The sequence below is a fragment of the Vigna unguiculata genome, chromosome 7 (genome assembly GCF_037176805.1).
Source record: "Vigna unguiculata cultivar grain cowpea cultivar isolate G323 ecotype 2 chromosome 7, ASM3717680v1, whole genome shotgun sequence".
Taxonomy (NCBI): domain Eukaryota; kingdom Viridiplantae; phylum Streptophyta; class Magnoliopsida; order Fabales; family Fabaceae; genus Vigna; species Vigna unguiculata.
Window position 1 is genome coordinate 28,494,984 of NC_140798.1, and position 13,608 is coordinate 28,508,591.

General features: G+C 33.5%; 2 protein-coding genes across 2 annotated transcripts; both read right to left on the minus strand.

The window, feature by feature from the left end:
- Nucleotides 1-1,063: 1,063 nt before the first annotated feature.
- LOC114190363 (methyl-CpG-binding domain-containing protein 4-like) lies at nucleotides 1,064-3,276 on the minus strand. The gene is made up of 2 exons (XM_028079212.2): nucleotides 3,139-3,276; nucleotides 1,064-1,723 (listed from the first exon to the last, which is right to left on the minus strand). The coding sequence occupies exons 1-2, from the start codon at nucleotides 3,190-3,192 to the stop codon at nucleotides 1,232-1,234; spliced, it is 546 nt and encodes a 181-aa protein (XP_027935013.2). The 5' UTR covers nucleotides 3,193-3,276; the 3' UTR covers nucleotides 1,064-1,231.
- Nucleotides 3,277-5,540: 2,264 nt separating this feature from the next.
- On the minus strand, nucleotides 5,541-7,916 carry LOC146884750 (uncharacterized). The gene is made up of 5 exons (XM_085676015.1): nucleotides 7,716-7,916; nucleotides 6,744-7,271; nucleotides 6,563-6,648; nucleotides 6,227-6,343; nucleotides 5,541-5,991 (listed from the first exon to the last, which is right to left on the minus strand). Exons 1-5 carry the CDS (start codon nucleotides 7,914-7,916, stop codon nucleotides 5,541-5,543), a joined length of 1,383 nt encoding a protein of 460 aa, XP_085532141.1.
- Nucleotides 7,917-13,608: the final 5,692 nt, after the last annotated feature.

Here is a 13,608-nt window from a genome sequence, read left to right on the forward strand (position 1 = left end):
GTCAATAATACCATGACTGCTCGATTTTATATGGATAAAAAAGAACTCGTACAGGCAATTTCATTCCCATCTAATGCTTCGAAATCGTTTTAATGGAGAAAAAAATAGTGTACAATCATTTAGTTATTATTTTTAAACATTAATATTTTCTAAATAAAATAGCAAAAGTATAAATGATATTATTGCTATTTTAATTATGTGAACGCGGTATAAACGTGATGTATTTATATTTTTTAATTTCAGATCATTGGACCATTATACTAAAGTAATCAAATCGTATTAAATTTTATAAGCTGAAGAAAAATAAACCTGATGAGAACGTCATAAAATTTTACGTTTTTATTAGTCATCGTAAGCATTTAAAATCATTGATATTTTGCATTACAATTTCTCTCCTTAATTATAAATCATTGACACAATGATATTAAGTGTTCACGTAGAGAGCAATTTTTCTTTTTCTCGGCGAAGAAGAGATGTATTATTAAAAGAAGGAAAGTTAGATGATGTTTACCACAATTACCAAATTGAGAGAATACAAGCCCTCCTTTATAACCCCTAAATAGATGTTCCCAAACACCACTCAAAGCACTACCAACTACAATAGGGTTCCTTTTTTGAAAGGAGCAATACTCTTTTTTCTTAATGTAACTGTAAGAGTACTTTAGCTTTTAATATGAAATTCATTAAAAAAAAAAAGTAAATAATTTGGGAGGTCAAAATTTTTTCTCTACTTTATCAACAGAATGATTCCATGTAATTAGAAAAAATGAAAACAACGGCAAGAAATCGAGTGCATGTCCGAAGTCACTTTTCCGAAGCGAATTTATTCTCAGTTACTTTATGAAACAAATGGGGGAGTTTTAAAGTAGTAATCAGCTATTCCTTTCGCAAGAGAATCCTTGTGGTTGATTAAAAAGCGGAAAAAAGAAGATTAAGAGACACAGAAGCCTGGTGCGAAAAAAGGACACGAGGTGTTTAGCAGAAGAATACAGTGATATCTTTCGTGTTCTGTGCACATTTGATGTTTGAAAACCGAATATATGTGGCAGTAAATTTGGGCTAATTTTAAGCAATGATAACATAATTAACAATAAAATTAAAATTACAATATAATACAACAAAATTCGTTCGTACGCTGCTATGTTTAGTTTTACAACAATTTCTAAAATAATATCCAACAAACCAACCAGAATCAACATCTTTGCATGATGCAAACTTGAGATGATATTCCTCAAACATCACCTTTGGCTATCTTAGCTTTCTTGTTAGCAGAATCCTTCTGCTCAACTATCTCTGGGATGGTGTCCTGCATTATCTTTGGGGAAGAAAAATCAAAATCTGCAACAGTAACACCTTTGAATTCTGGATTATCTTTTAGAAACGCTCCTATCTCATTGCGGGTTCTCAGTTTTTTCCCAGAAGGTGTGATGTAGTAAGCGTCCAATTTGGAGTAATCTTTTCTAAGTACCAAGCTCCTCTTGAAACCTTGTGGAGTTTTTGGGAGGTTAGGCTTGTCAATGACCCAGGTTCGAGTGGAATCATATTCAATATCAGCAGGTTCATCACATGAACAATTATCCTTTCTGCTGCATATGAACGGTTCCTCAGTGGCTTTACTTCTAATCTCTTCAAACTCTTCCTGTGTATCAATCACCCTCCATTTCAAGCAGTTTTTGCATTGCGCCGCGTATATATCCACTGAACCCTGACTTGACAGTGTTCTCTGTTTGGAAAACATTCAAATATGCAAACTTTAGTTTTAATTTTTTAATGCAGTGAATCTATTAGTTTAGTTCCTTTCAACGGTAGAAACAAACACCACTTTACACGTAGCAGCGGCAAAAGCAATCTAAACATCAAGCATTAGTTGGTAATGCAAGTTCTAATGTATAAAAGTTTATCAAACAAATATCAATTCGTAACTAAACTATGCGCTGCACAAACTGGTTTCAACGAGCTATGAATCATTTGGCCTCTCGACAAGCTTTGCCTTAATTGATTAATAAACTGGGAATAATTCAGGTAATACATAACCACTATATCTAATTTGACTGCTAAAACCAAAACCATAGGCTAAAGAGAATTTAGGTCAATGAAGCTCTGGAACCTACAAGGGCTTTCCAACAAACAGGCATGAGCAATGAGCCACCTTTTGACATATCAGATACACGAGCGCCACCACAGACGCATACAAGGGCAGAACAATAGCGCATCACCTTCTGAAAGAAGGTAGATCCTCTGTTGTACATTTGGATATTTTATCAAAATTGTTAATTCCGTTTGTAGAACTTTTACATAAAGATTCAGAAAATTTTATAAATTATTATGAATTTTTCACAAACACAACTTTTTATTTGAGTTTCACTTTTTGAAAAATATTTCTGGCATCTTTTGTGTACAAATCGGTTATCTGTAGCAGATATATTAACCATTGATCATATTCTCTTAATTAACTACTATTATATTAATCTATCAATCATCCAGATTTTGCAGCATCTAGAGGATTTTGGCAGAACAAAGGATCTGAGTTCCTTCTGAACAAGGATGGTTGCCGTTACCATGTCAGGAAAAGTTAGATTACATTAGTACTAGGTTTGGTACCCATCACACCCACGGTCCTCAAATTTGGTTAAAACTTGCTGAGATCTCTGACGTCCTATCTCATCCTTAGCCCATTTGAACACTTAATAATCTAAAATTATGACCCAAAACAGTACATTAATAATTTTTTCCCTTTCCCTAGACGTGAATCGTAAATTCCAGAATCAAATACAACATTATATGTTTGAGGGATCCGAACCCTACTCACTAAACGAACACATGCAGACGAAGTGAACAACAACTTATGCGGAATACCACTAAAAAAAGAAAAAAAAAAACATGATAAATTGTGTAGCTTTATTAAAGAGAACAATGCCCATTGCATGATAGACAGGATAATATGATTCACCTACAAACAAAGAACAAGCAGTAAAATTGACCGAGAAACAACCAATTATTTGCAGCGAATCCATGAAAAGTGAAGAAAAATGAATCAAGCGACAAAGTTGAAAAGCAGGAGATCTCGCGCATGTAAAACCCTAACTGCAAAATCATCAGAAACAAAGGAAATTAGTTGAAGAAAGAGATGAGAAGTACCTTGGAAGAGGATGGTGTTTTTGAGATTTCTTGACTTCCCTTCATTTCTTTCATTCACATAAGCTGCTTTCCTTTCAACTCTCTGCAAATACAATTCCCAGCATTTATATTCATCTAAGTCTGTTAAGTAAAGGTAGCTGTAATATCTAGGAATAATTATTCGTATGTGTCAAATAAATATTCACCTCATTTAAAAAAAGTGTCAAATATATCCCAACTTTTGAAAAAGTACTTCATTTAGGTCCCTTTTAACGGAATAATCATATGTTAGTTGGTGATTTTTTTTATTTCTTTTTATTTTATTTTTAATTTTTTTAATTTTTTTTTAATTTTTTGAAAAAAAAAATTAAAATGTCATGTGTCAAGTCCATGTGTGTGACATGTGACATTGTGAGTGCCACGTAGCATTGCAATGCCACGTGCCAGTATCACTATCATATGTCATTCATATATGTTTTTTTGTTTCAATTTAGTACTAACTTTTGTGTATCTGATTCAATTTTGACCTAATATTTTTTAATAATTAAAATCCATTTTTTATAAAATTAAAAGTAATTAAGTATAAAAGTTTTACAAAAATTAAGTATTTGAAATTTATATTAAAATTTAATGGTAAAAGACATTTTATTAAGTTATTTTTAATAAAAAAAATTAGTATAACATTCATACCTATAGAAATTTTGGTTTAAAATTAGTAAGAGATAATATTGTTCTATTTTGAAAAAAATATAAAAATTAACAAAACATGAGTACTTACTTAAAAAAGTAATTAATAAAATAATACGTTAAAAAGTCGTTTTTAATAAAAAATATTAGTATAACATACAAACAATAAATTTGGTCTGAAATTGAGATAAATAATATAAATATTAGTACTTAATTTTGTAAAAATATTTATACTTAATTATTTGGTTAAAATACCTTTTTGGTCCCAATTTTCGTCAACTTTTTTCAAATAGGTCCCAATTTTCACGGGGTGCTCAAATAGGTCCTAATTTTGGTCAATTTGATTCAATTAAGTCCTAATTGGGTAACGCCGTTTAAATTGATAGCGTTTCACTGTACAGTTGGCTTTTCTTTGCTACGTGTCGAAATACTAATCCTACGTGTCCGTGTTTCTTTACAATGAGGTGGTTAATTAGTGGGTTAAACACATTAAGTTTTTAATTAAATGCAAATAATGAAAATTAAAAAATAAAGTGTTAGGGTTTATAAAAAGTCGAAGAAGTCATCTCGTGTGTGACCTTGCTCATGGTTGGAACGTTGAAGCTTTGTTGCAGCGATGTCTCGGACCCAATCATCTTCTTCATACTGTAATAATTGCGTGCAGCGTAGTGTTCCCTCTTCTCACACCCAAGCTTTAAGACCTATTTGTGATTGTGGGGAAGCTGCAGTTCTGAGGACAGCAAGAACTCCGAGAAATGTGGGTAGAAAGTTATGGGGTTGTGCTAACTACAAGGTAAGATTGATTTAATTGCTATTGTTCTGGGTATGTCTGATTTAATGAATCTTTTATGTATTTTCTGTTCATCAACAGCGGCAAAGTGAAGGTGGTGGTGTTTGCTGCAATTTTTTTAAATGGTGGTATGAAGACGTTGATGAAGAAAAAGAAGTTGTTATTGTGAACCAAAACATGAAGATAGAAGATCTCGAGAATGTAGTTAGGGATCTGAAAAAATGGTTTAATGTATTAGCCATAGTGGTTAGTATCGTTGCGTTGATAAACATTGTGATGTTGGCGTTGATGCTGAAAGATTGACAGAAAAGGGTTGTAATTGTGAAGGTTATGATGTACGAAGTTTCCAAAATTATGAATGAATTAAGTTATTTATGTTCAATCAGGTCCTCAATTGTGTTAGTTTTGTTCAAATAGGTCTCTACTTTTGTAATTGATGTTCAAATAGGTCCCAAAATTTAAAAAAATTGTTTAATTAGATTGTATACTGGATAAACTTTTCCTGTTTAATAATGTTCTCAATAGAATAAATTGCATTGTAAGTCGTATAAGAATGTCAATACTAATAAAATTTTAATTCATAAATAACCAAAATCCTCATAATTGTGATTAAACAAGTTGTTCTCCTTCACCATAATCTTGAATTAACCAACTTACAAAACGAAAAAGTCTGTGATCCAATTGATCCAAAAATGGCTAATGAATTTTACAAAATAACAGCCATCAAAATTCAAACTTAAAGACCAAATTACATATACAGTAAAAGGTCGCTTAAACACGTGAATCAAACTGCACAATTGGTTGGTTCTTGACATGGCTGGGTTGGTTGTGGAGGAGCAGAAGTTGGTTCCTGAGATGGCTGGGTTGGTTGTGGAGTAGCAGAAATTGGTTCCTGAGATGGCTGGGTTGGTTGTGGAGGACCATCAGTTGGTTGTGAGGATTGTCCTTATGTAGGCAATTGTGGGCAATGTGTTCTATTGTGCCCCAGTTCACGACAAACTCTGCATCTTTTTCTATGGCCACCTTTTCGTAATTGCGTGTCATCTTTCCTCAACTCCCATTGTTTCAGCCTTCTCTTTTTCTTGGGTCGCCCAGGCATAATCCTTTTATGTGGAGGCATGACATCTGGGAAATCAGTGGTGGGCCACATGTTTTGTCCATTGATAGGGTAGATAATGGAGTTGTACATCTCTTCAAAAGTTGATTTCCTGAAACATAAGGGGATATAATCTTCTGCATTCAAGTTCAAGAACCGGATGGCAGCAAGTGCATGGCAGCACGGGATGCCAGTTATCATCCACTTCCTGCAGCTGCAATCTTGGGTGTCTAGGTTGACAACATACTTGTCACCTAGCACTGATAGGTGTGCAACTTTAAATACTTTGCCCCCATCACAACTACATTACAATTCATATAGACATATCAGATTCTACAGCAGAAATCATCAACACAGATCAGGTTATACATGAACAACACTTAAATAAATCATACCTTGGGATCCAGTATCTAGTTTTTTTGGATTCTTCTTGTAGTCTGCTGTTTATTTTAGGACAGATTTGCCCTTCCATTTTTTCCAGCTTTTGTCTTTTAAATTGCCACCTCTTCATCATGTATATTCATATGTCTTCCAACATTGAGATAACAGGCTTGCTTCTAGCATCAACAAGCACACTGTTAAATGCCTCTGTCATGTTATTTACAACTGTGTCAGTCACAACATTCCTAGTGAATCTTGATCTAGACCAAAACCTGTGTATAAACAAACATTAATTATGATAAGTCAGTTTTGATATTAAATAGTATAAAATAAATGAGATTTCAATACATACCTAGGTGGTATAGCAATGAGGTACTTGAAAGCATCCCCATTCTCCTTTTTTATATCTCTCATTACCCTTTTCCCAGGCCACAGGATGTGTCAAAGTTGCTGCCTTCCACATTAAGTTTTTCAACTTCTGGTCACCAAACCGTTTTCTGAAATTAGAGTACAAATGCCTCATACAAAATCGTTGCTCTGCACCAGGTAATAACTCCTGAATTGCAGGCAACAAACCCTGTTTCACAGCAGTAATATGCATTAAAATTAATATAGTACATGGCTATAAAATGATTAATGTGAATAAAAATAATTGCATGAACAGATACAAACCTTTTGTTGATCTGACATAAATGTACATGCCCCACAAACTTCAGGTCCTCCTAGATCATCCATTAGGATTTCCAAAAACCATTTCCAAGTCTCTTTGTTCTCTACCTCCACAATGGCGTATGCTAGAGGAAGCATCTGGTCGTTAGCATCCCATGCCACTGCAGTTAGCAACTCGCCCCCATATTTCCCTTTGAGGAAGCAACCATCTAACCCAATAAAGGGGCGACAAAGCACAAAAGCATCTTTGAATGCTTTGAAACATGCGTAAAACCTACCAAATACAGACTCACCTTGCATTTCATCCACTTTAACTTTGACTGTGCTCCTTGGATTGCATCTCAGAATTTCATAAGCATAATCATGTATTCTTCGAAACTGTTCTTTGAATGACCCTTCCACTTGGTCTGAAGCTAAGGATTTTGCCCTACGAGCCATAGCCACTGAAATACTTGTATTCCACTTCCTCAACCCTTTTTCTCGCACATCCTTAATCTTGAATTTAGGATTTTCAATCAAAGACTTCTCTACCTTCTTACTCAGTCATTTTGCACTCATAATCTTAAGTTTAAACTCCCTAGAACAGTTATGCCTATCAACCACTTTTCTTAGTTGCCATGTCTTGCGTAATGGAATATATGCAGTATATGCGGACCATTCACATTTTCCTTGTGCCCCCATACATTTCACCCTCACTCTTTGTTTATCATTTTTAACCCATCTTATGTTTCTACCAGAATGAACTGCATAAGTTATTATTGCTTGTTGGAAATGTTCCTTATCTATGAAATTTGTGCCCACATCCCACCTATAGTCAGCCCTGGAATTTGGCATGACAAAAGTGCCAAAAGGACCACAGCTGCCCCCTTTATCACCTGAACTTTCATCAACATATCCTTCATCATCACTTTTATTAAGACTAAGGAGGTCATCTGATTGCCATTCATCTCATGTTGTCTCTCTATCCGAAATTACATAACTAGCATCTTCCTCATTGTCATTGTATTCCTCTTCATCACTTTCATTCTTTTTTTCAATATGTTCCACCTGGTCAGACTCTTGCTCATTATTCACCTCTACACTCCCTTCAAACAAATTATGATCACCATTGTCCAAACTGATCTGGACATCAACAAGTCCCTCATCCTCATGTTGAACTCCTTCCTCACCCCTCATATGAGATTGCACCTCACATTCACTTAAACCATCACCCCCATCTGCACTTCAACCTGAACCTCGTGAACCTCCTCCTCAACCTCCATATTAACCTTCTCATGAACCTCCTCATGAACCTCCTCACGAACCTCCTCATGAACCTCCTCATTAACCTCCTCCTCAACCTCCTTTTCAACCTCCTTTTGGACCTCCTCCTCAACCTCCTTTTGGACCTCCTCCTCAACCTGTTGTACCTCCTTCTCAACCTCCTGTACCTCCACATTTATGTGATTGCCCTCCCCACTCTCTAACTCAGCCCCACAAAGCAAACCCTGTTGATCCTCTAAGTCGTTTTCCACAACTTCTGCTTCAGATATACCATGCACAACAAACATATGAACCTGGCCATAGTGTTTGGCAATATGCATCATATTTATTGCACTTTTGTCATCCTCCAACTTATACATGGCATTCTCTATTGCATACCATAACTCCTTAATATTAACATACCCCATTTCCCTGATTTCCCCTACCACCTCAAAATAACTCCACGTGTCTGGGTCACAACCCCAAACAGTGGTTTCCCCACCTATGTAATTAATAGGACCAAACTGTTTAAAAAGTCCACCATGGTGGACCACAACTTCGAAAGTGTCATCACACATTACACACCACTTTTTCAAACAAGTGATATGTGGCAGATATAAAAAACATTTGTAAGCAACACACATAGGGTCCACAAAAACATTTAATATGGCATAAAACATTCGAAACAACACACACAGGGTCCACGAACAAAAAAGGGACCACAACTTTCAAACAAACCGCACCGACACCGACAAAGCACGCACACAACCCCAATCCACTGACAAAGATGTTCAGGACAAACGAGTGGGACACTACAACAAAAATCAGAATGCCATAAAATAGCAGACAATGACAACACAATAGCACAATAAAACAAACAAAATCGCTTTCGAAACAAACACCAAGCCAATCGCAAACGACCAAAAACAAAATCGCAAACGAGCAAAAACCAAAAACGAAATCGAAACCGCTAACGCAATAGAAAACCTAACCTGGTAGCGATATCTGCAATGAATTGACGATGACCCCGTAGCAATTGCACACCACAAATGAAGTGACATTCCTTTTCAATCTTTTCCACAAATTCGAGCGCAGTAACCTAAATCGCCAATTCCCTCAGCACAAACCTTAAGATGGGTTAACCCCTTTTACTTTTTAATCGCGCTGCAATTTCTGTTTTATTTGACTTTCTTTCTTTTTTCGTTAAATCCTCTTAATTAAAGACTTAATGTGTTTAACCCCCTAATTAACCATCTCATTATAAAGAAAAAATGACACGTAGGATTACTATTTCGACATGTAGCAAGGAAAAGTCAATTGTACAGTGAAACGTTATCAATTTAAATGGCGTTACCCAATTAGGACCTAATTGAATCAAATTGACCAAAATTAGGACCTATTTGAGCACCCCGCGAAAATTGGGACCTATTTGAAAAAAGTTGACGAAAATTGGGACCAAAAAGGTATTTTAACCTAATTATTTTTAATCTTATAAAAAATGGATTACAAAAATATTTTAATTATTAAAAAAAATTGGGACAAAATTGAATCAGATACACATACTTAGGTACTAAATTGAATCAAAAAGAGATATATGGAGACTAAATCGAAATCAACACAATGGTATCTCGTAGTGACACTAACACATGGCATTGCAATGCCACATGACATTGACAATGCCACGTGGCACTGACAATGCCACATGTCACTGACAATGCCACATATCACACACAGGGACTTGACACGTGGTATTTTTAATTTTTTTTCAAAAAATAAAAAAAGAATTTAAAATTTAAAAAAAATCTAAAAACAATTCAAAAAAACAAAAAAAAACCACAGATTGACACGTGGCACGTTGACTAACGGCATTAGTCAACTCTGTCTGAAAAGAACCTAATTGAAGCACTTTTTCAAAAGTTGGGATGCAATTGACACTTTTTTTAAATCGGGTACCTATTTGACACACTAACCCCAAACTGTGTACTATACAAGTAATTATACCTAATATCTATGAACCTAACAAATTAAAAGATTTATTTCATGTAAGAAACTTTCTCACATAAAATAATTTATTAATTATTTAATTTAAAAGATTAAAAAATAGTTTGTTTATTATTTAATTTTTATTTTAATTAAAAAAATCACAAGACAAAATTGTTTATTGATTATTTAATTTAAAACACTTTTAAAGAGATAAATGATTTATCAATTATTTAATTTATTCCATTAAAATTTTTTTTAAAATGGTTTATTAATTATTTAATTTAAAAGTAAATATTTGATTTTTGAAGATTACTATAAAAGAGATAAAATTTGGTAAATAATTAATTAATAAAGAAAATATTAAATAGATATAGTAGTTATAAGATGTATATAAACTAAATTAGATCTATAAGTATATTAAATATGTTTTAAGAGTGGTTTCTTATCTTTTGACACCAAAATAAATATGAAAATATAGTTAGATTTGTAAAATAGGTGGCATAAAGGGAGTGAAAACGAAATTAAAAACTTCATAAATAAACATTGATGTGCATAAACTTCAAAGGGGAAAGAAAACAAAGGGAGATAAGGGAACTTAACGAGTTGTTATCATTGAAAAATAATACTTTAACAAACTTTTGGTTAACAAAATTGACTAACTCCACGTGGCAGCATAACAAATTTTTTTTTTTTTAAATAAAAAGAATAGATGGGTGTTTTGTAATTTGATCCTCGTTTTGAAGGTTGCAGTTTCGTCTTCTACTCTTCTTTTTTGCATTTCTCTCTTCCACTCTTCTTCTTCATCTTCTCCGACAAGAACAACAAAGCCCTTTTCCACTCTTTTTCTTCGTTTTCACCAGCAAGAACAACAACGCTCTTGTCCACATCCTTCATCCTAGCCACTTCTCTATATTCCCTTATGCCTTCAGCCTCGGGTTTTTGATTCTGTCCTGCAAGGTCCCAGTTTAGAAATAAAAAGGTGTGTATCTTATCTTTCCCTTATGTTTTCATTTTGTTGCGCGAAAGGGACAAAGTAGCCAATTTTGATTGTTCCATTTGGCCATCCTTCGTAAATTAGGGTTTATTTGGTGATTTCGTGAACAATTTGTTTTAGAGTTAATTTTTTGCTTTTTTGTGTAGTGGTAATTGAATCCTTTTTTTTTTTCAAATTGATTGTTGTGGAGTGGTTCATGGATGGGGATAATGTTGGTAGGGTTTTATGAGACTATTATGGAACTTTCACTTATTAGCATTGTTAGTGGGTTTTGGATGAAGAAATCTATACAAACTTTGTGGGTAAATATTGATGTTTTTTTATTGCATTTTTATTACCATATAAGTAGTCTGTGTTTGATATTTAATTCTTTGCATATTGTTTTAGTAGTTGCTTCAGCCCCTGGTTTGATTTGTTTTGTGGATTCATTTTTGTTGTGTCATATATGTCATGTTGTTGTATACTATTGCTTTGGGGCATGGGATTGTATACCATGTGTGGATTGGTATTTTGTTTTGAATTCTAATTTAGTGAAAGTGTTGGCTTCTACTTTGGTAAAAGTTTTTTCCTTTATTTTAGGTGTACTCAGTTTATGTTTTGTATTATTTGGTTAGTGTTTTAGGTGATCTACATTGAGTAAAGACATTGAAGATGGTAATCGCTCCATTATTGATAGTAAATTTGATTTGTGTTTGAGAATTCTACAAGTGCCTTACTATAGTTGTTCATTGGCTTTTGTAGATACATTTGAGGCATTCGTGTGGAACAAAATATGTTGGAAGACGAAAAGTGGAAGATAGAAGTGCAAAGAAGAAGAATGGAAGACAAAACCGCAACCTTCAAAACAAGGGTCATATTACAAAACACCCCCTGTTTTCTTTATTTTAAAAATAAAAACAAAATTTTGTTGTGCCGCGCCACGTGGAGTTTGTCAACTTAAAATTTTCTTAAAGTATCATTTCTCTTTGTCATTTGGTTATGAGTTGATCTATATTAATGTTATTGGCGTGCAATAAAACGCTTGATATCATTCGAGTTCTATGTGTTGGCATGTGTTTGCGTTACTATTATATGTTGAAGAAGGTATATGTTGCTTTGTGTGAGAGTAAACTAATGTTCATATTTTACTTGATGAATGCATGGAGGTTCGGGTGTATAGAAAAAGGAAGAGTATTTGTGATTGATAAATATGAAGAAGATCTATGTTATTAACCAAGTTATGTCCATGATTTATGTGTGGAAATTGTGTTTATGTTAGAATGAATATTTGTATGTATATATTGTGATGATCCTTGTGAAGAAATGTATATGTGATCTATTATGAATGAGAAATATTGATTTTGTGTGTGCATCACATTGTAGCTTTCTCTTAGTGAGAGATTTGGTAGTTTTGTGTGAGTTGTCAACATATTTTAGAAAGTTTCAGATTTGATTCATGTTGAGATATTTTAGAAAATTTTTGATATTATTCTTATTGATTATAATTATGCATTTATTGGATTTAAATTTTGTATATTTTATTTTTATATCTAAAATTGTCTAGTAGGATTCTAGAAATTTTCCAAAAGAATATATATATATATATATATATATATATATATATATATATATATATATATATATATATATATATATATAATGAAAAAAATAAGAGAGAAATTACTCTCTTCAAAATTTGATATGGGATTAAAACTCCTTACCCTGGGGGGCTTCCCTGATTGTATGGTTTAATTATAGTCTTCATTGTTGCATAAACTCTAAAATGCAGTATTCATTGTTGTATAAACTATAAAATGCAACCTTCATTGTTGTGTAAACTTTAAAACGGAACCTTCAATGTTGAACAAAACCCTAAAACACAACCTTCATTTTTAAGCAACTCCTAAAACATAGTCTTCATTGTTGTGGAAACCCTAAAACACAACCTTCCTTGTTGTGACTCTTGGGTTCCTATTGCAACCTTCATTGTTGTCCCACCTCCAAGGAGTTGTTGTGCCTCTTTGGTCCTTATTGTCGCCTTCATTGTTGCCCCACCTCCAATGAGTTATTGTGCCTCTCTAGTCTCTATTCTAATTTTCATTGCTATATTGCAACTCTTATTGATGCATTATTCATTTTGTGTCCAACTTTATTTTTGTGATTCATTTTGTGTCCAAATTCATTCCTCCATTTTTGTGCCTTAATTGCACATATTTATAATGGATGAAATGAAAATTTGAGACAAGCCCTACAATGTAGGAGAAGTGTAGAATGTTAATTGAGCCTATTGATTAAATAGGAAAAATGATCTCAAGTGATCACAACTCATTACGATCATTTTTAAGGGAAAGGAAAGGCTAACCATTTAATTAGTGATGCCCTTGTGGAAGATGGTCCTAAATTCAAGTCATGAGAAGAAGAAGATTCCATAATCATAGCATGGTTATGGAATTCAATGGTTCCAAAAATCAGTGACACATGTATGTTCCTCAATTTAGCAAAATCAATATTAAACTAAACAATAGTAAACTTTGAGAGAGTTATATCCAAGTTGAAAATGGGGAGCACATATTCATCAACTTTAGGGGGAGTGTCAAGATATTATAGGAAGTTTCAAATTTGATTCCTGTTGAGATATTTTAAAGAATTTATGATATTATTCTTATGAAT